Source organism: Diceros bicornis, chromosome 39 (assembly GCF_020826845.1).
Source record: "Diceros bicornis minor isolate mBicDic1 chromosome 39, mDicBic1.mat.cur, whole genome shotgun sequence".
Classification (NCBI taxonomy): Eukaryota; Metazoa; Chordata; class Mammalia; order Perissodactyla; family Rhinocerotidae; genus Diceros; species Diceros bicornis.
The window spans coordinates 7,637,784-7,657,327 of NC_080778.1; the positions used below are offsets into that span (position 1 = coordinate 7,637,784).

General features: G+C 38.8%; 1 protein-coding gene across 1 annotated transcript in view; it reads right to left on the reverse strand.

Moving 5' to 3' along the window:
- Nucleotides 1-19,544, reverse strand: part of PACRG (parkin coregulated) — a 477,474-nt gene that overhangs the window by 203,172 nt on the left and 254,758 nt on the right. The window contains exon 3 of the mRNA XM_058534025.1: nt 19,269-19,440. Within this exon, the coding sequence (XP_058390008.1) occupies nt 19,269-19,440 (172 nt within the window). The remainder of the gene's footprint in view (nt 1-19,268; nt 19,441-19,544) is intronic.

The window sequence follows — 19,544 nt, forward strand, 5'->3', positions numbered from 1 at the left end:
GATATTGTGTTCAGTAAATGTCTCTGCCATAGAATTCACGTTATCCTGGGACACAAACTCTTCTCCTTTCCCCTAACCTTACTATGGGTAGGTTCTATGATCTGGGTTAATCAAGTCAGCATGTTCCATCCCCCTTGACCACAATTCAAAGCTGGCATGTGCCCCTGGCTGGTATAATCATAGTGAATCTTTAACTTTCACTTTTTCTGGAAATTCAGGGACAATGATACTTGCCTTTTCCTACAGGTGTAAATAAGTAAGCACATAGTCCCAGTATCTACTCAGAGCACCCTGAGACCAAGAAGCACCCCACTTTAAGACGACCTTGCATAAAACAGAGCAGAGAGTGACAATGGTGAGCCACCATATTAAACTGAGCCCGAAACGAGACTCACCTCCGAATTGTTCAGTTTTGTGAGTTACTAAGCCAACCTGACTGTTTATGACAATTTGAATTAGTTTTCTTTTTGTATCTTGTAACCAAAATAATGCTGAGTAATACATTTCTTTTCCATATTTTCAGAACAAATTAGATTTTTTTCTTCTTAAATTAAAAATTACTTTTTTAAATAGTTATTATCACTTCTGAAACAATTTACCTGGAAAACTTCAAGATAGGTAAGTAAAATTCTTAGATAATAAATGAAGGATAATGCATTTCAGTTTTACTTGCTCCTTTCTAATTAAATAGAATTCTCAAAACATTTTTTGCATTGTGATATGGATTCTCCTATTTTATCCTTACTTGGTATATATATATATTTTTTCCATTGGGTGTTCTTTAACAAGAATATTCTGCTTTTTAAAATGTTATTGTTCAAGTTTCTTCAGCTGTGTCTGTGCATGTTTGTCCTTTCTAGCTGGGTGACCTCAACTCATTAGAGCTCTCCTAATGAGGCCACTGTCTTATGTCCTGTCTATTTGTAGATCAGTTGTATTTCTTTAATTCTTCAGCAGCCAGAGTTGCCTTGCCTCCCAGTAGACTATCTCACAAATGTATGTTACTGCTCATGAACAAAAAGACTCACATAAAAGAATATAGATGGATAAACAAAAATTTACTCTCATCACTTAAGTAATTTCTCCAATAAATGGAAAGCATTGTACACTATACTCTTTATTTGCTGTTTCATATTAGGGATTCTTCCAAGATAGTTTTTATATAATATGCAGTACAGTGGCAAGCCCAAATGGCCACTTCACACTTTCGATTATGACACTTATACAAATTTCAGTATGGATGGCAGATATGTACCTGATTAAATTACTTTTGCAAATATCTTGATGCATCTATCATGTACTAGCCAGCACATTAGATGCTGTGGGAATACATTACTTTCTAACACTATATTCTAAGTGACGTAGGAGAAGAAGATACAAAGTTTTGTGGGAGAGGGAAGGCAGGGGTGGGGAGAGGACTGGAGTTGAGGGTAGGGAGGGAGAGGAGAATCAGAAGAGGCTCTACAGGAAAATTCCTACTGGAGGCAGGCACTGAAGGTCCTTTAACATGTAGGCATTTGGGGACGTGAGAATGGGCATTCCTGAAAGAGAGCAAAGGTACAGAATTAGAAGAGTGTAAGGCAAATCCTAGGGCACAATCAGTTTGGCTAAAGCTTGGAATATGTGAAAAGAAATAGTAAGAAATTAAGTTGAAAACATAATTTGCAGCCAGATATTTAACGGGAATCCTTGAATGTCATGCCAAAGAATTTAAAGTAGGCAGAAACTGGAGGGGAGCCTGTCCTTGAAAGATGGCAGTGTGCCAGGTAAGATTTATGAGTTGAAAGCTTATTGCCTTAGAGCTAAGGTGAGTGGCCTGGGAGAAGGAAGTAGCAAGTATACTGGCTTGAGGCGTCAGAGGAGAAAGTTCTGGGCTGGCACAGCAGGTAGAAAATTAGAGGGAGGGGATCCTGGAAGGCAGAGACCCACAGAGGAGGTACACTAAAAATCTGCATGAAAACTCTGCCTTAGCTGCCCTCTAAGGATTACACACACAGGCGAGATCCCAGTAGGCCCAGATGATGAGCAGAAGCTAGGAGTTGAAAGAATGGAAGATGAAAGAACTTTGGCTGCTGTTCACCACATGGGAGATGAAGTTGGGAGTTTGTGTTTAACAGGTTAATCATGTATCAGAATTAGAATTGACATTCTTCAAAAGAATATAACAGAATCCAGAGACTCTAAAACATGTTATTCATAATGTCTACGGTAGGATTGCATTTTCTGGGCCCATTGAGGTTGGATGGGCTCTGGACTAGATCTGGCCAATGAGTAGTGAATAGAAGTGAAATGTGTTACTTCCAGGATGGAGCATTTCATCACCAGAGAGAGACTCTTCTGAGTTCTTGCTTCCTCTGGTGCTATGACCAGCAACATCTATCAGGGGCCATAAGCAACTACAATAAACAGAGCCCCTTGACAACCTTAAATAGGCATGAAGTACATGTGAGAAACAGACCTTTATTTTAAGTCACTTACTGTTTTAAGCTTTTGATTTTGGAGATTGGCTGTTATTTCAACATAACCTAGCCTATTCTGAATGATAAAATTTCCTTTATCAGGAAGAGAGAATTCTCTTCTATTCTTAGTTTGTTTCAAAAAGACAATGGGTGTTGAAATTTATTCAATGCTTTTTACCATCATTTGAGATGATCATGATCATATGATTTTTACCCTTTAATTTTTACCCTTACACAAATTGTATCAATTGCTTTTTCTAATGTTAAGCCAATCTTATATTCCTAAAATAAAACAAACTCTGTTCTGATGTACTACCATGTTTATATATTGATGGATTCAGTTTGATAGTAATTTTGTTTAGAAAATTTTCATTGATGTTCATGAATGAGATTGTCCTGGAAGTTTCCTTCTCATAATGTCTTGTAATGTCCTTGTTAGTATCAAGGTTGTGCTAGCCTCATAAAATGAGTCAAAATGTGTATTCTCTGTTTTTATTGTCTGAGAAAATTTGTTCAAGACTTGAATTATTTTTTCTGTAAGTATTTGGCACAACAAACCAGGGAGGCTATGTGAGCCTTGAGTTGTCTTTGTGTGGGAGATTTTAATTACCAAGTTAATTTCTTCATTTGTTATATTATTGTTTGTATTTCAACTTATTTCCTATTTTTCTGATGTCAGTTTTGGTAAGCTACATTTTCCAAAAATTTGACCATTTCATTGAAATTTCAAAGTTTTAGGGATAAAGTTGTTCATAATCTCCTATCATGATATCTTCAATATCTGTAGGGTCTATATGACATTCCCTTTTTCGTTTCTGATATTGGTTATTTCTGCCTTCTCTCACTTATTATTTATAAGCTTTGCCAAATGTTTATCAATTTTATTAGCCATTTCAAGGAACCAATCAACATTTGGTTTTTGATTCTCTCAATTGCATGGCTGTTTTCTATTTTATTTTGTTATGATTTTATTCTAACAATTTACTCTTCCTTTGACTTTCTTTTATTGTTCTTTCTGTCACTTATTGAGATGGATATTTACTACTTTTTTTCCTGAAACCACGTTTAAGGCTATATATTTTCCTTCTAAATAATATTTTACCATGTTGCATGTGGTAAATATTTTAATGTAATTTTTGTAAGATTTTTGTAAGATTTCAATATGTAATTTTTGGTAATATTTTGACACAATATTTTTGTAAGTTTTTAATATATAATTTTTATGTAATGTTTTCATTATTGTGCAGTTAAAATTCTTTATAACTTCATTATAATTACTTATTTGACCCATGGGATATTTAGAAGTATGTGTCTTAATTTCAAAACATATGGAAATGTTTTAGTTACTGCTTTAAAAATTGATTTCTATCATAAATTGCATTTTGGTTACATGACTTTGTATGATTTCCATGCTTTGATATTTTTTGAGACTTGTGTTATGGCCCAGCATATGGTTAATTTTTGTAAATGTTCTATGTGTGCTTAAAAAAAGTCATTTGCAGTGGTAGACACAGCACTGAGTTTTGGTAAAGAACAGAAGAACCTTGGGAGGTCCAGATGTGCTTCAAATTTTGACTCTACCATTTGGTAACTGTACGGCACGGACATGTTTCTTGAATTTTACATGCCTCAGTTTTGTCACCCGTGAAATAAGGATTATAGTAGCTGCTTCCTAGGGTTGCTGTGAGGATTGAATGCTATGATTCCAGGAAAGCACTTAGCCCATTGAAAGCTTTCAAGACATATTGGTTGTGATGGTTTTCTTGCTATTGTAGTAGAAAACTTTAACATAATTTTCTTAGTTTTTGGCTTAATAAATTGTGAAAAAAAATAATATGTAAATTATTTGAATATTATCAATACATTTGATAGAATAAATATATATTAAGATCTATATAATATAGAGGATTCACTTTCTTTTCAGCCTCCATGATGACAGTAATTGAGTATTCTTACAGCCTAATAAAAACCTCAGCAACTTCCCAAAAAAGAAATGTAATTAGAGGGAAGGCCTCATTCTCTTGTCATAAAGCAACAAATACCAATAAAATAACAAGGAAAACTGCATCTCTAAATAATTGGAAATTTTATTGTATTACCCTTGTTCAAATAAATCATCAAAACTACAAATACAAACTATTTACAATATAGTGGCAAGGAGAAACATAGCAAAATTAATGGAATTAAATCAAAACTGTACACAGAAGCAAAATCATAGCCTTATATATGGTGATTACCAAAGGAGGAACAATGAAAATAAAAGTAATATGTGTGTAACTGAAGATGTTATAAAAGCAAAACAAACAAAAAACTTAAGGAAAACAAATAAATCTACTATGTCAAAATTTATAAACCATAAACTTAAACAGAAATAAGGCAAGGCCTTTAAAAAACCATACAAAACATAAGATACAGAAACCACTGTCTGACTTAATAAATAAAAGAGATAATATACATGCATAATGTTATCACCATGTATAGATCAGGCGGCAATGCCCCATGGGATAAAGCAACTTGCCTCAGGTCCCACGGCGACCAAACAATGCAGCCAAGCTTCGAGGTTGGGCAGTCTGATTCCATAGTCTGTGCTCTCAACCAGTATACTATCCTGTTCATCTATATGCAGGATAAAGAAAGTCTTCAAAGGTAATAAAGAGGAAGTTCATTGTTACTGAATGAGTGAAGGAAGGATGTAATAAGACAGGAAGCAAAAAAAAAAAAAAAAACCACAAACACCAAAATCCTACAAATCTGAAACAGATATCACAAAGAGATAAGAGAATGAACACAATGTATTCCTAAAAGAAAACAAAATACTATTTAAAAGGAACAATAAGAATAAAGGAAAATTATAATAATAACAAAATATTCAATCAAATTTTGGAAGGTCAAGTCAAGGAAATTTCCCAGAAAGTAGAACTAAGAGACAGTTGGAAATTGTGAGCAAAAGGATAAAGAAATTAGTGAATCAACCATGAAGTGCAATATATCATTAGCAGGAATTACAGAGAAGTAAGAGAAAATAGAGGGAAAATATTATTAAAGGAATAATACATGAAAAGTTTCTAGTGCTGGAAGATAAATGCCTTTAAATTGAAATTTCCAGAACAATGGATGAAAACACAGTCACAGTAAAGCGAATCAACATGAAATTTCACATCAACAAAGATAAGAGACAATCCAGAAGGCTTTCAGAGATTGCAGGAAACAGGCCACAGGCAAATGACTGGAAACTCAAACAGCATAGATTTTCAGACCAGTGTAAGAACTTGAGACAAGACCTCAAAATTCTGAATGAAAATGATTTTCAACATAGCCAAACTAAAAATCGAGTGTGATAGTGGAATTTTCGGATAAGCAAGGGCTAAAAAATATACCTCTCTTGTACTTACAGAAAACTACTGGAAGATGTACACCATAAAAATGATGAGGAAAATAAGACAAACAGCTAACAAAAAAGATATTAAACATGAAAGAGGAGTAAGGGGAAGTGTCGGGCCACTTAGTTTAGATTAGAGCAGAAAGATGGAGGGTGCAAGGATGTACGTCTTCAAAAAAAGAAAGAAAATCAATAGGTTATCTGATGTTATGAACACCTGGAAAATAATATTAATTTCCTAGATCCTGAAATATTTTGGGGAAAAAAGTAAGTATATTCAAATCAAGCAAAGAAAACAAGAGGCAATTATCAATGTTAACAAAAACAAGTTGTCTAGGGAAAGAAATGTAATCATAGCAGACGTGTGATTCGCAGTCAACAGTATTTATGTGATCAGAATAGCATAACAACTGATTATCGATTTAACCAAAATTGTGGTACAGCTATATTGAAAGGATGGAGGGAGAAAGAATGTGCATTTCTGGAACAGAGCTCAATTGCTTACTGACAGGCAGTCCCCACCAAAACCATATGGCTGGGAACAAGCTCTCAAAGAAGTTCCCAAACCAAGACGTTTTTCTTGGGATTAGTCATTATTTATTCATGTATTTGTGGTCATAACAGATTATTTGGTTTTTCTTTTGTCATCTTATTTTTTTAAATTTTTCACATGCTACCTTGGCTTTTTATCTTTTGTTTTTGCCTTATTGACCATGTTTCATTTTTCTTTCTCCAGTACTTCATATGATATACCATCTATTTTAATCCATTAATTGTTACTTTTTTTTTTTTGCTGAGGAAGATTCACCCTGAGCTAACATCTGTTGCCAATCTTCCTCTATTTTATATGTGGGTCACCAACACAGCACGGCTGCTGACGAGTGGTGTAGGTCCATGCCTGGGAACCAAACATGGGCCACCGAAGCAGAGCGTGCTGAACTTTAACCACTAGGCTGCAGAGCTGGCCCCATTAATGGTTACTTGCAAGGCCTAAATATTTTAAGTTATATTTCTCTAATTATTCACATCAAGAATGAAGCAGCATCTCTCAATTCCCTAAATATAAGATAGAAAATGATTATTCATCTATTTCTCCCCAACTCATCTGCCACCATGCTCTCGTGCTCAGGATCTTATGGGAGGGTCTGGGGTGTCCAGCACAACCTTGGCTCTGGTCAGCCTCACCTTGACCCTGCAGCAGCAGCAGCAACTAGGGGCTTGTTAGAAATGCTGCATCTCAGGTTCATTTCACATCTACTGATGTGGAGCCTGCATTTTACCAAGGTCTACAGATGATTTGTATGCACAGTGAATGGGGGAAGGAAGGCTGTCCACTTTGGATGCAGTGGAGGAAGGACCAGCATCTTGTTGTCCCTCAGTCAAGAGGTTTACTCTTCCCCTAGAGGCGAAAAATGTCAGTATGAGCAGCTGGTTGTTGTTTCTAAGATGTGATGTCACGGTTTGCACAAAGGGTCGTGAAAATCACATCTTTACTGTGACTATTTTGATCAATATAAATCAATCCTCTTTACACACTTGAAACTTTTTTACGTTAAATTCTACTTTTCTAAAATTAAAATAACTACTCCTGCCTTCTTTTTTTCATTTGTCCCAACATACCTTTTGTTTTTTAAATATTTAAGTATTATTTTGTTTTATATATAGAAAGAGAGTTTATATTCAGATTTTATTTTTCACAAACCAATTTAAAAGTTTATTTTTGTAGCTGATAAATTTGATTTCACATTTTTTCACTTTATTTTGTTCCTTTGACTCTTAGCACTTCCTTGCTGTCTACTTTTACCTTCTCCACTGATTTTGAAGGCTTATACCCAATTTCTCTGGATTTTTACATGCATTACTGCAAAATTATTATTTGACAGTTCATGCAGTTTTGAAACTCTTTTCTATCAACTATTTAAACTTAACTCTAGATTTAGTGGCTCTTAATGCTAACTGCTTTTCAAAGTATGACATCCTCATTTTGGGGTTCTTAACTTTGCTTTGCTTTCTGAGAGTTGGAGCACAGCCTCAGCAACCTTCTGTGTGCCGGGCAGGTGGGCATTACACTTACTGAGTCCATGAGTCCTCGCTCATATGACCAGGAGGAAATGCACCCAAACTGTTTCTCCCCCAGTTCTCTAAAAACTGTTCCATTGTTGTCCAGAATTTACTGTTGCAAAAAGTGTTAGCCCCAGTTATTTTTATTTCTTCATGCGTAGGCTTTTTTTTTCTGTCCAGATGTTTGAAGGATTTTTCTTTATCTTATAATTTAAACTTTTTGATAACACGTGCCTAGATGTGGATCTCTCTTCATTGATTTTCTTTAGACTAAATAAGCGTTTTCTACCTGCAAAATAAGGGATATTTTCCTTCTCAGAACATTTCTTTCAATCCCCTCTGTCCCTATCCTTCCCATTCCTGCTGTTTTGACGTTTCCTCTTGGGAACTCCTATAACTTTTAGTTCCTGTTTGTGTCCTATGTCCTTCATTTATACTCTTTTCTCACCTTGTTTTTATATACTAGTCTTTTCTGAGGGAGAATTTGATGTTGTGCACTGGATTGTTCTCTATGCCTCCGTGGAGGTGTTTATTCTACGATGGCATCTTTAGTTTCCTTTCCCTCATTCACCATTGGCTTATTTTCATTTCAGTCTCATCTCTTCTTGTGGATTTCTGCTTCTCTTTTATAGAGGCCATATCTTCCTGAATCCTGCAGATGGCAAATAAGTTTCTACAAGATTCTTCTGGATCCTGTGCTAAATGTTGTTGACATTTTCTTTTCCTCTGATTGTTCAAGATATTTCCTTCCCTGTGTGTAGGAACTTTTTTGAATGGCCCCACGTGGCTGTGTTGTTGTTATTGTTCTTGTTTTACTGAGGAGGGAGATTCCTAAACACAGAGCTTGCAGGTTGTTCTTGGGTGCCTCTCTGTCCATCTGGCCACTATTGGAATCCCCTTCTGAGTTTAATACGCAAAGCTTCTGGAGGCTCCTTCCTAGTATTGCTCTGCTGGATTTTGATGGATTTATGTTTTCCTAACTGGATGGAGTAAATGGAAATCTACCATCCACAGTTCACACTGCCGAGAGGGCTCCTCTCATCTCATCCTCACATACAATGTTTTGCAGTTGCTCTCAGCAATCAGTGCTCCACTGCCAATCCCGACTACTTTATACTGGCATTTTTTGGAGTTTATGACCCAGAATAACTCAAGAAGGTGCAAACCATAAAGTGGACGTGAAAGGGGGACAAATGTAGCTGTGCCATAAAGCAACATAAATGGAACATGGCATTAGATGCACACTGTTAGGGTTATTACAGAATTTGAGGTCTGAACCAAGGAGAAAGAAAAGTGTCCTCTTACCTTTTTTCATATTAGAAATCCTAGAGCCACTGAATGTGTCCATGTCTTGTGTTAGTGTTATCAGTATTATAATTAGGTGAAATCAGCCCCAGATTCTAGAAATAGATAGGCAGCTAATCCCCATCCTTGGCCTCAAAGGGAGTTTATATGTTTTGCTTTGCCTTCATAGATATTAGTTAGAATTCGAGAAAAGCTGTTCGAGAACTGATAGCTGGTGATGGTGAGGTTAATTTTTGCCCCTGGAGAGAGTAAAAATTATACTAATAGTATGGCTTGAAAATAAGGTGCACACAGCTGATATGTTATGCCAATTATGTGCATCAATCTGCTTCTAGATCAATTAGCCTCATTCCAAAATTCCACCTGAATGATTTAGTTTATGCACATAATGTTGTTCGCACTGTGCTGGAACTGTGCATGATCTTACATAGTTAATCAGTATTCCTTCCTAAGAAAAGTTTGGCTTTTAGCAACATAAACAGATTGAAAAGAAGCAAGCCAAGTTCGATTCAGGATCAGTATATAATAGCAGAATCCCAGGAAGGCAAGCAAAGATATCTATCAAGACAAATCTTCATTGCTTCTGGAAACTTAAATTATCAAATTCATATAAAGTTAACATACTCAGACAAATCATGTTTACTAAGTTCTTAATCATGTTTTCACTAATCAGCAAATGACCTCCAGTCTGTGTGTACTGTCAATTTTGTCCTCAGAACACATCACTTTTCTCTTAACTCATTTAAGTATCTTCAAAATACAGATAAAACAAAAATGAAAATCAATTCACCTTGGCTTACAATATTCTAATTTGGTATGTTTTTATTGTAAACAATATAACCGAAATGTTACTTAGAAACTCTCTTTCTGCCCTTTGGTGTTTTCAGTGGGGACATGAGGGAGAGACTCTGGAGAAGGCAGTGATCCCAACATGAACAGTTTATTTTAAAGAAAAGAACGGGCTTCTGTGGACTGTTGGTATTCTGATGGGGGTAGGAGGAAAAGGAAAATATACTCTCAGGATAGTTCCTGGGGAGAATGTCCTGGGCCTTTTTTGTTTATCAATAAAACTTGTCATCACCCTTTAGAGAATGGAGCATTTCAACTAGAATTTAACATATTCAAAATCTGTGACCTGTTAGAATAAGTCACATTTGGAAAAGGTTCTACTATGGCTCAGTATTATATGTCCTTCCTGAAGGCCTTTAGAGATCAGTCCTTCACCCAGCTGATGCATGAGAGGAGAGAGAAATTGTTGTTTAATAAAGTCCCTTTTAAAGAGTTGTTTCTCATTCCATGTCACTTGTCACAGCAGGTAGCCTGTCCTCTTGTTTGGTTTCACTTTGTATGTCACAGTGGAAATCTGGAGTGGTCAGTTACAGATCTCTTACAGAAATCAAAAGACATGAGAGCAAGTTTCAAAGTTGGTTCAATTTAAACAGTGACAACGGAACTGCCAAAGATCTAGAATTCTAATGATACTTAATTCAAATCAATAAAAAAGTCACCACGAATAACATTAAATAATACAGAGAGGGCAGAGTCAAGATGGCGGCGTAGGCAGACTCTGAACTCACCTCCTCCCGTGGACACAGCCAATTTACAACTACTCATGGAAAAATTACCCCTGAGACAGAACTGAAAACTGGATAAGAGGAACTCCTGCAACAACGGACAATCCTAACTGAGGTGGAAGAGGCAGAGGCTCCCTTCTGGAGAGGAAAAACGCCGCCTTCACAAGCCGCCAGCTTCACGGCCGCGGGGAGCAGCTCACAGGTACGCAGCCTCCCTGGAGGCGCGGGGCCCTGAGCCGGGAGCGCCCCTGCTGTGGGCATTGTGTGGAGCCAGCACAATCGAGACCAGCGGCATAATATCTGACTGTGCCTGCTACTAAAACATTGGGGAGCACCCCCAGAAAACCCGGTTCACAAAGAAACTAAAACCGGCTCTTAAAGGGCCCGCACAAACTCACCTGTTTCAGAAAGCATCCTAAAATCACCAGAAAGAAAGGTGCACAGTGCTGTGGTGAAAAGAGACTCACCTAATAGGCCCTGAGTGCATCTCGGTGAGGGGTGAGACCTCTCCAGGGACTGGGACATTGGCGGTGGCCATTGTTGTGGCCTGGTGTGGGTGTGCTGACACAGACCCCATTGGAGTTCTCCCTGGGGCCTGCTAGCCCAGGTCTGCCCCACCCGCTAGAGCACCAATTTAATCCAGCTCAGCCAGGGCAGGCAGCCCACCTTAGAGACTGGCCCCACCCAACAACAAGCCCTCAGGCGACGTGTGGGCCTGCATAGATTGGTGACTGGATTCTCTGCAGCCTGGCAACTGAGCCGACTTGAGCGGGGCAGGGTGTGCACAAGGAGCAGGTGGAGAGTGTGGGGCGGTGGCAGAGTGTGTGGGGCTCCCGCAGTGGAGAGACTGGGTCTGCTTGGGGAGGTCGGGGCGCGCACACGGGGCAGGACTTTGTTGACTGTGTGTGTGGACCTGTGGGCGGCAGGGTTTGTCAGCTGCAGAAGACTTGTGCTTCTCAAAGACCCACATAGGAGGTTTGCCCCACCATCCAAAGCCTGAAAAGATTGGGTGCTCCTGTGCCTGAGGCCAGCCCCACCCAGCTGCAATCCTCAAAGAGCTGACAAGAGACCTAATAGGCTAGAGGCTTACAGCAATTGTAAGGCCCTGAGCCTAACAACATGCCACGCTGGGGGCCTACTCACTTAAAAGAAATACTGCAACACAAATGTGGTATTAGAACTTGCAGCCAACTGTGCTGGGGCTCCCCACACCTGATAAAGAGACTGAAGGGCCCACAACAACTACAAGCAGCTGAGCATTACAACAGCTGGCCAGGAGCATAACTCATCCTCCCTGGGCGCCTACAGGGAGAGCAAACAGGCCACAACAGAAGGACACACGTAGCCCACATAGGGGTCACCCCTGGAACATTGAGAACTGAGGGAAGCACACTGGAAGCCTCCTAAGGCATCACTTACATAAGGTCACCTATCCAAGAGCAGGAGACGTAGCTGACCTACCTGATACGTAGACACAAGCACAGGGAAAGAGGCAAAATGAGGAGGCAAAAGAATACATTCCAAGTAAGGGAACAGGACAAAACCCCAGAAAAGGAACTAAGTGAAACAGAAATGAGCAACCTACCTGACACAGAGTTCAAACTAAGAGTGTTAAGGATGCTCACTGATCTGGGAAGAAGAATAGATGAACTCAGTGAGAATGTCAACAAAGAAATGGAAGATATAAAAAAGAACCAATCAGAAATGAAGAATACAATACTGGAAATGAAAAATTCATTAGGGGGACTCAAAAGCAGAGTAGAGGATACAGAAGAACGGATCTGTGAGCTGGATGAAAGACTAGAAGAAATTACCCAAGGTGAACAGGTAAAAGAGAAAAGAATTAAAAAGAGTGAGGACAGTCTAAGGGACCTCTGAGACAACATCAAGCGCACTAACATCCATGTTATAGGTGTCCCGGAAGGTGAAGAGCGAGACAAGGGGGCAGATAATCTATTTCAAGAAATAATAGATGAAAGCTTCCCTAACCTAAGGAAGGAAACAGACATCCAGGTACAGGAAGCACAGAGAGCCCCAAACAAGATAACCCAAAGAGGCCCACACCAAGACACATCATAATCAAAATGTCCAGAATTAAAGATAAAGAGAGAATCCTAAAAGCCGCAAGAGAATGTCAAGTTACATACAAAGGAAACCCCATAAGGCTATCAGCTGACTTCTCAGCAGAAACCTTACAGGCTAGAAGAGAATGGCATGATATATTTAAAGTGCTAAAAGGAAAAAACTTACAGCCAAGAATACTCTACCCAGCAAGGTTATCATTCAAAATGGAAGGAGAGATCAAAATTTTCCCAGATAAGCAAAAATTAAAGGAGTTTGTCACCAAGAAACCAGTGCTACAAGAAATGTTAAAGGGACTGATTTAAGGGGAAAAGAGAAGACCACAATAGGAAAAATTATCTATTTCCATGATTAGAACGTAATGGATACAAATACACAAAAAAGAGGTTAGATATGATATCAAAAACATAAAAGGAGGGAGGAGGGGAGTTAAGAGTACAGCTTTCAGACAGACGTCAAACTAAAGTGACCATCAATTCTATATAGAAGAAGAAAGGAACAGAGAAGGACTACTAAAACACTGAGGAAAAAAAAAAAAGTTAAAAAATGGCAGTAAGTACATACTTATCAATAGCTACTTTAAACATCAATGGACTAAATGCTCCAATTAAAAGGCATAGGGTGGCTGACTGGATAAAAAAACAAGACCCATATATATGCTGCATACAAGAGACACACTTCAGACCTAAAGACACTCACAAACTGAAAGTGAGGGGATGGAAAAAGATACTCCACGCAAATGGCAATGAAAAGAAAGCTGGGGTAGCAGTACTCATATCAGACAAAATAGACTTTAAAACAAAAACTGTAAAAAGAGACAAAGAAGGGCATTACATAATGATCAAGGGAACAATCCAACAAGAGGATATAACACTTGTAAATATCTACGCACCCAATGTAGGTGCACCTAAATATATAAAGCAATTATTAACAGACATAAAAACAGAAATAGACAGTAGCACAATAATAGTAGGGGACTTTAACACTCCACTTACACCAACGGATAGATCATCCAAACAGAAGATCAATAAGGAAACATTGGCCTTAAAGACACACTAGAACAGACGGACCTAGTAGATATATACAGAGCATTCCATCCAAAAACCGAAGAATACACGTTCTTTTCAAATGCACATGGAACATTCTCCAGGATTGATCACATATTAGGCCACAAAACAAGTCTCCATAAATTTAAGAAGATTGAAATAACACCAAGCACCTTTTCTGAACACAACGGTATGAAACTAGAAATCAACCATAGGAAGAAAATCAGAAAAGCCACAAATACGTGGAGATTAAACAAAATGCTACTGAACAACGACTGGGTTAATGAAGAAATCAAAGAAGAAATCAAAAAATACCTGGAGACAAATGAAAATGAAAATACGACATGCCAGAATTTATGGGATACAGCAAAAGCGGTTCTAAGAGGGAAGTTTATAGCGATACAGGCCTATCTCAACAAACAAGAAAAATCTCAAATAAACAATCTAACAATGCACCTAAAGGAACTGGAAAAAGAAGAACAAACCAAGCCCCAAATCAGTAGAAGAAGGGAAATAATAAAAATCAGAGCAGAAATAAATGAAATAGAGACCAAAAAAACAATAGAAAAAATTAATAAAACCAAGAGCTGGTTCTTTGAAAAGATCAACAAAATTGACAAATCTTTAGCTAGACTCACCAAGAAAAAAAGAGAGAAGGCACAAATAGGTAAAATCAGAAATGAAAGAGGAGAGGTTACAACAGACACCTCGGAAATACAAAAGATTATAAGAGAATACTATGAAAAGCTATACGCCAACCAATCTGGAAGAAATGGATAAATTCTTAGAATCATACAACCTTCCAAAACTGGATCAAGAAGAAGTAGAGGATTTGAATAGACCAATCACCAGTAAGGAGATCGAAACAGTAATCACAAAACTCCCCAAAAATAAAAGTCCAGGACCAGACGGCTTCCCTGGTAAATTCTACCAAACATTCAAGGAGACTTAATACCTATCCTTCTCAAACTCTTCCAAAAAATTGAGGAGGGGGGGAAGCTCCCTAACTCATTCTACGAAGCTGACATTACCCTGATACCAAAACCAGACAAGGACAACACAAAAAAAAAGAAAATTACAGGCCAATATCACTGATGAACATCGATGCAAAAATCCTCAACAAAATACTAGAAATCGCATACAACAATATGTTAAAAAGATTATACACCATGATCAAGTGGGATTTATTCCAGGGATGCAGGGATGGTTCAACATTCGCAAATCAATCAACGTAATACACCACATTAATAAAATGAAGGATAAAAATCACATGATCATCTCAATAGATGCAGAGAAAGCATTTGACAAGATACAGCATCCATTTATGATAAAAACTCTGAATAAAATGGGTATAGAAGGGAGGTATCTCAAAATAATAAAGACCATATATGAGAAACCCACAGCTAATATCATCCTCAATGGTGAAAAACTGAAAGCCATCCCTCTAAGAACAGGAACCAGACAAGGATGCCCACTGTGACCACTCCTATTTAACATAGTACTGGAAGTCCTAGCCAGAGCAATCAGGCAAGAGAAAGAAATAAAAGGGATCCAAATTGGAAAGGAAGAAGTGAAACTGTCACTATTTGCAGATGACATGATTTTATATACAAAAAACCCTAAAGAATCCACCAGAAAACTTTTAGAAGTAATAAACGAATATGGTAAAGTTGCAGGATACAAAATCAACATACAAAAATCAGTTGCATTTCTGTACACTAACAACGAAGTAGCAGAAAGAGAAATTAAGAATACAATCCCATTTACAATTGCAACAAAAAGAATAAAATACCTAGGAATAAACTTAACCAAAGAGGTGAAAGATCTGTACACCGAAAACTATAAAACATTTCTGAAAGAAATTGAAGAAGACACAAAGAAATGGAAAGATATTCCGTGCTCTTGGATTGGAAGAATTAACATAGTTAAGATGTCCATACTTCCTAAAGCCATCTATAGATTCAATGCAATCCCTATCAAAGTTCCAACACATTTTTCACAGAAATAGAACAAAGAATCCTAAAATTTATATGGAACAACAAAAGACCCCGAATAGCTAAAGGAATCCTGAGAAAAAAGAACAAAGCTGGAGGTATCACACTCCCTGATTTCAAAATATACTACAAAGCTATAGTAACCAAAACAGCATGGTACTGGCACAAAAACAGACACACAGATCAATGGAATAGAATCGAAAGCCCAGAAATAAACCCACACATCTATGGACAGCTAATCTTTGACAAAGGAGCCAAGAACATACAATGGGGAAAAGAAAGTCTCTTCAACAAATGGTGTTGGGAAAACTGGATAGCCATATGCAAAAAAATGAAAGTAGACCTTACCTTACACCATACACAAAAATTAACTCCAAATGGATTAAAGACTTGAATGTAAGACCTGAAACTGTGAAACTTCTAGAAGAAAACATAGGCAGTACGCTCTTCGACATCGGTCTTAGCAACATCTTTTCAAACACCACGTCTGACCGGGCAAGAGAAACAATAGAAAAAATAAACAAATGGGACTACATCAAACTAAAAAGCTTCTGCACAGCAAAGGAAACCATCAACAAAACGAAAAGACAACCTAACAATTGGGAGAAGATATTTGCAAACCATACTTCTGATAAGGGCTTAATCTCCAAAATATACAAAGAACTGATGCATCTCAACAACACAAAAACTAACAACCCAATTAAAAAATGGGCAAAAGACCTGAACAGACATTTCTCCAAAGAAGATATACAGATGGCCAACAGACACATGAAAAGATGTTCAAAATCACTAAGTATCAGAGAAATGCAAATCAAAACTACAATGAGATATCACCTCACGCCCGTCAGAATGGCTGTAATTAACAAAACAGGAAACAACATTTGTTGGAGAGGATGTGGAGAGAACGGAACTCTCATACACTGCTGGTGGGAGTGCAAACTGGTGCAGCTACTATGGAAAACAGTATGGACATTCCTCAAAAAATCAAAGATAGAACTACCATATGATCCAGCTATTCCACTCTTGGGTATTTATCCAAAGAAGTTGAAAACACCAATTTGTAAAGGTACATGCACCCCTGTGTTCATTGCAGCGTTATTCACAATAGCCAAGACTTGGAAGCAACCTAAGTGCCCATCAAGGGACGAATGGATAAAGAAGCTGTGGTATATATACACAATGGAATACTACTCAGCCATAAGAAACGATGAAATCCAGCCATTTGTGACAACATGGATGGACATTGAGGGTATAATGCAAAGTGAAATAAATCAGAGGGAGAAGGTCAAACACCGTATGATTTCTTCATTAAGTAGTAGATAATAACAACAATAAACAAACACATAGGGACAGAGATTGGATTGGTGGTTACCAGAGGGGGTGGGAGGAGGGAGGAGGGTGAAAGGGATAATTTGGTACATGTGTGTGGTGATGGGTTGTAATTAGTATTTTGGTGGTGAACATGATGTAATCTATGCAGAAATAGAAGTACAATGATGTACACCTGAAATTTTTACAATGTCATAAACCAATGTTACTGCAATAAACAAAAAATTAAAAAAATAATAATAATAATACAGGGGCTGGCCCGGTGGCTCAAGTGGTTAAGTGCGGGTGCTCCGCTGCGGCAGCCCGGGGTTCGCTGGTTTGCATCCCGGGAGCGCACTGACACACTGCTTGTCAGGCCATGCTGTGGCAGGTGTCCCATATAAAGTGGAGGAAGATGGGCAAGGATGTTAGCCCAGGGCCAGTCTTCCTCAGCAAAAAAGAGGAGGATTGGCAGATGTTAGCTCAGGGCCGATCTTCCTCACAAAGAAAAAAAAAAGTTTAAATAATCCAGACTGTGGGAAATGACCCAATGTTGAACTATTTTGTTCTTGTTTTGGTCAAACTGCATGGCAAGAGCATCCCTGAGACAGAGAGGGTGGGGTTCTGCCAGATCCCAGGAGGCTAGGCAGGCATCTGTCAATCATCCTGGGAAGTGGTTCACCCTGGAGGAGGGAATGAGGTGAATTTGGGGTGGGGAGGCAGGGACCTACTCATCCTTCTGAAGTCACGGGGCAGTTGAGCCCAGATCCAGTGGGTGCAATGCCTGGGGCAGCCCTGGCTGGGAAGGGGTGAGATTTCTCCACTCATGAGATGCTCACAGGCAGCATCCCTCTGCTTTCAACCAGCAGGAAGAACAAAGCTGAAGCAGCAACGCAGCAGCGATGCAGGTCAGCAGATCTGACGCTCGCAGAATCTGAGGGTGACGGTGGGTGGTGAGGAGGCCAGGGCTGGCCATGTGGACTGGAGGAGAAACCAGCCATCCTCTCCCAGAGTCTTGTCCCAGTAGGGTGGCTTTATTACCTGGGTCATCAGCACCTGTGAGAGCAAAGGTGAGGAGACTGGACTGGAAGCAACTAAGGGGCTTGTTCGGGAGCCAGCAGAGGCCGTCGCACTGAACAGTGAAAATCTCAGAAACACTTTTGCAGGGGGCTGCTTTCAGACAACTAGTCTGACGGGACTCACGCTGGAATAATTTGGCCATAGAAAGGAAGCATAATCTCATTTACAGACAAACAGAAAAAGCCAGTGACAGCTTCCTCTAGAGCCCCCACAGGTAACCTATCATAGATTAAAAATCTCGTGTTCAGGGGCCGGCCCGGTGGCGCAAGCGGTTAAGTGCGCGCGCTCCGCTGCGGCGGCCCGGGGTTCGCTGGTTCGGATCCCGGGCGCGCACCGACGCACTGCTTGGTAAGCCATGCTGTGGCGGCGTCCCATATAAAGTGGAGGAAGATAGGCACAGATGTTAGCCCAGGGCCGTCTTCCTCAGCAAAAAAAGAGGAGAATTGGCGGATGTTAGCTCAGGGCTGATCTCCTCACAAAAAAAAAAAAAAAAAAAAAAAAATCTCGTGTTCAATAACATTAATCTTTTCTCCATTCTAGATGTTTTTTTCTTAAAATTACAAATCCCATTACCTAAAAGATACTAAACATAATTGTGATTATATTGTAATTTAAAAATTAGGGATGTCATTTAAAAAGAACTTGGAAGTTAGTGGCGGCGTATACATACAAAGACACATCCTCTAGCTACTTCTGAATGTATAAATTAATGTTAACACTTATGTCATTACTATGAAGTATTTTAAATTAGTGTAAACCCCATGCAATTTGCTTTATTTATGTGGCTAAGCCGCAGTGCAGTATCAATGATGGGGTAATATTAGGAGATTTAGGATGTCTGGCCCCATATGTCAATTTATTAAAAATTCCCCCCAAACCTGGGGATAGCCTCAATCTGCTGCGTTTTATTGCTTAATTAGCAAGTTGTCAAAAAGTGGCACCATATAAACTGAGGGATGCTTCTTCACCTGTTCACTTACTTTTTATCGGGATAATGAGCTGTGGAATGACAGGAAGAATCTTGTTCCCCCCATGTTCCAGCATGTCGTGGATTCCTTGCCGAGCAAAAAACTCATAGGGAAATGTCATTTCACAGAGCCCATCAAAAAACAGAGGCAGATAATGGTGGTAATCCAGCTTCTCAATTTCTACCTGAAAGGAGAGAGAAGAAAAGCTGTGTGAAACAACAATGGGGCAAAGGGCGGCTGGACCAGCTACAAAGCTGTCACCAAGTAGAAGGAGCAAGTTCTTCAGAA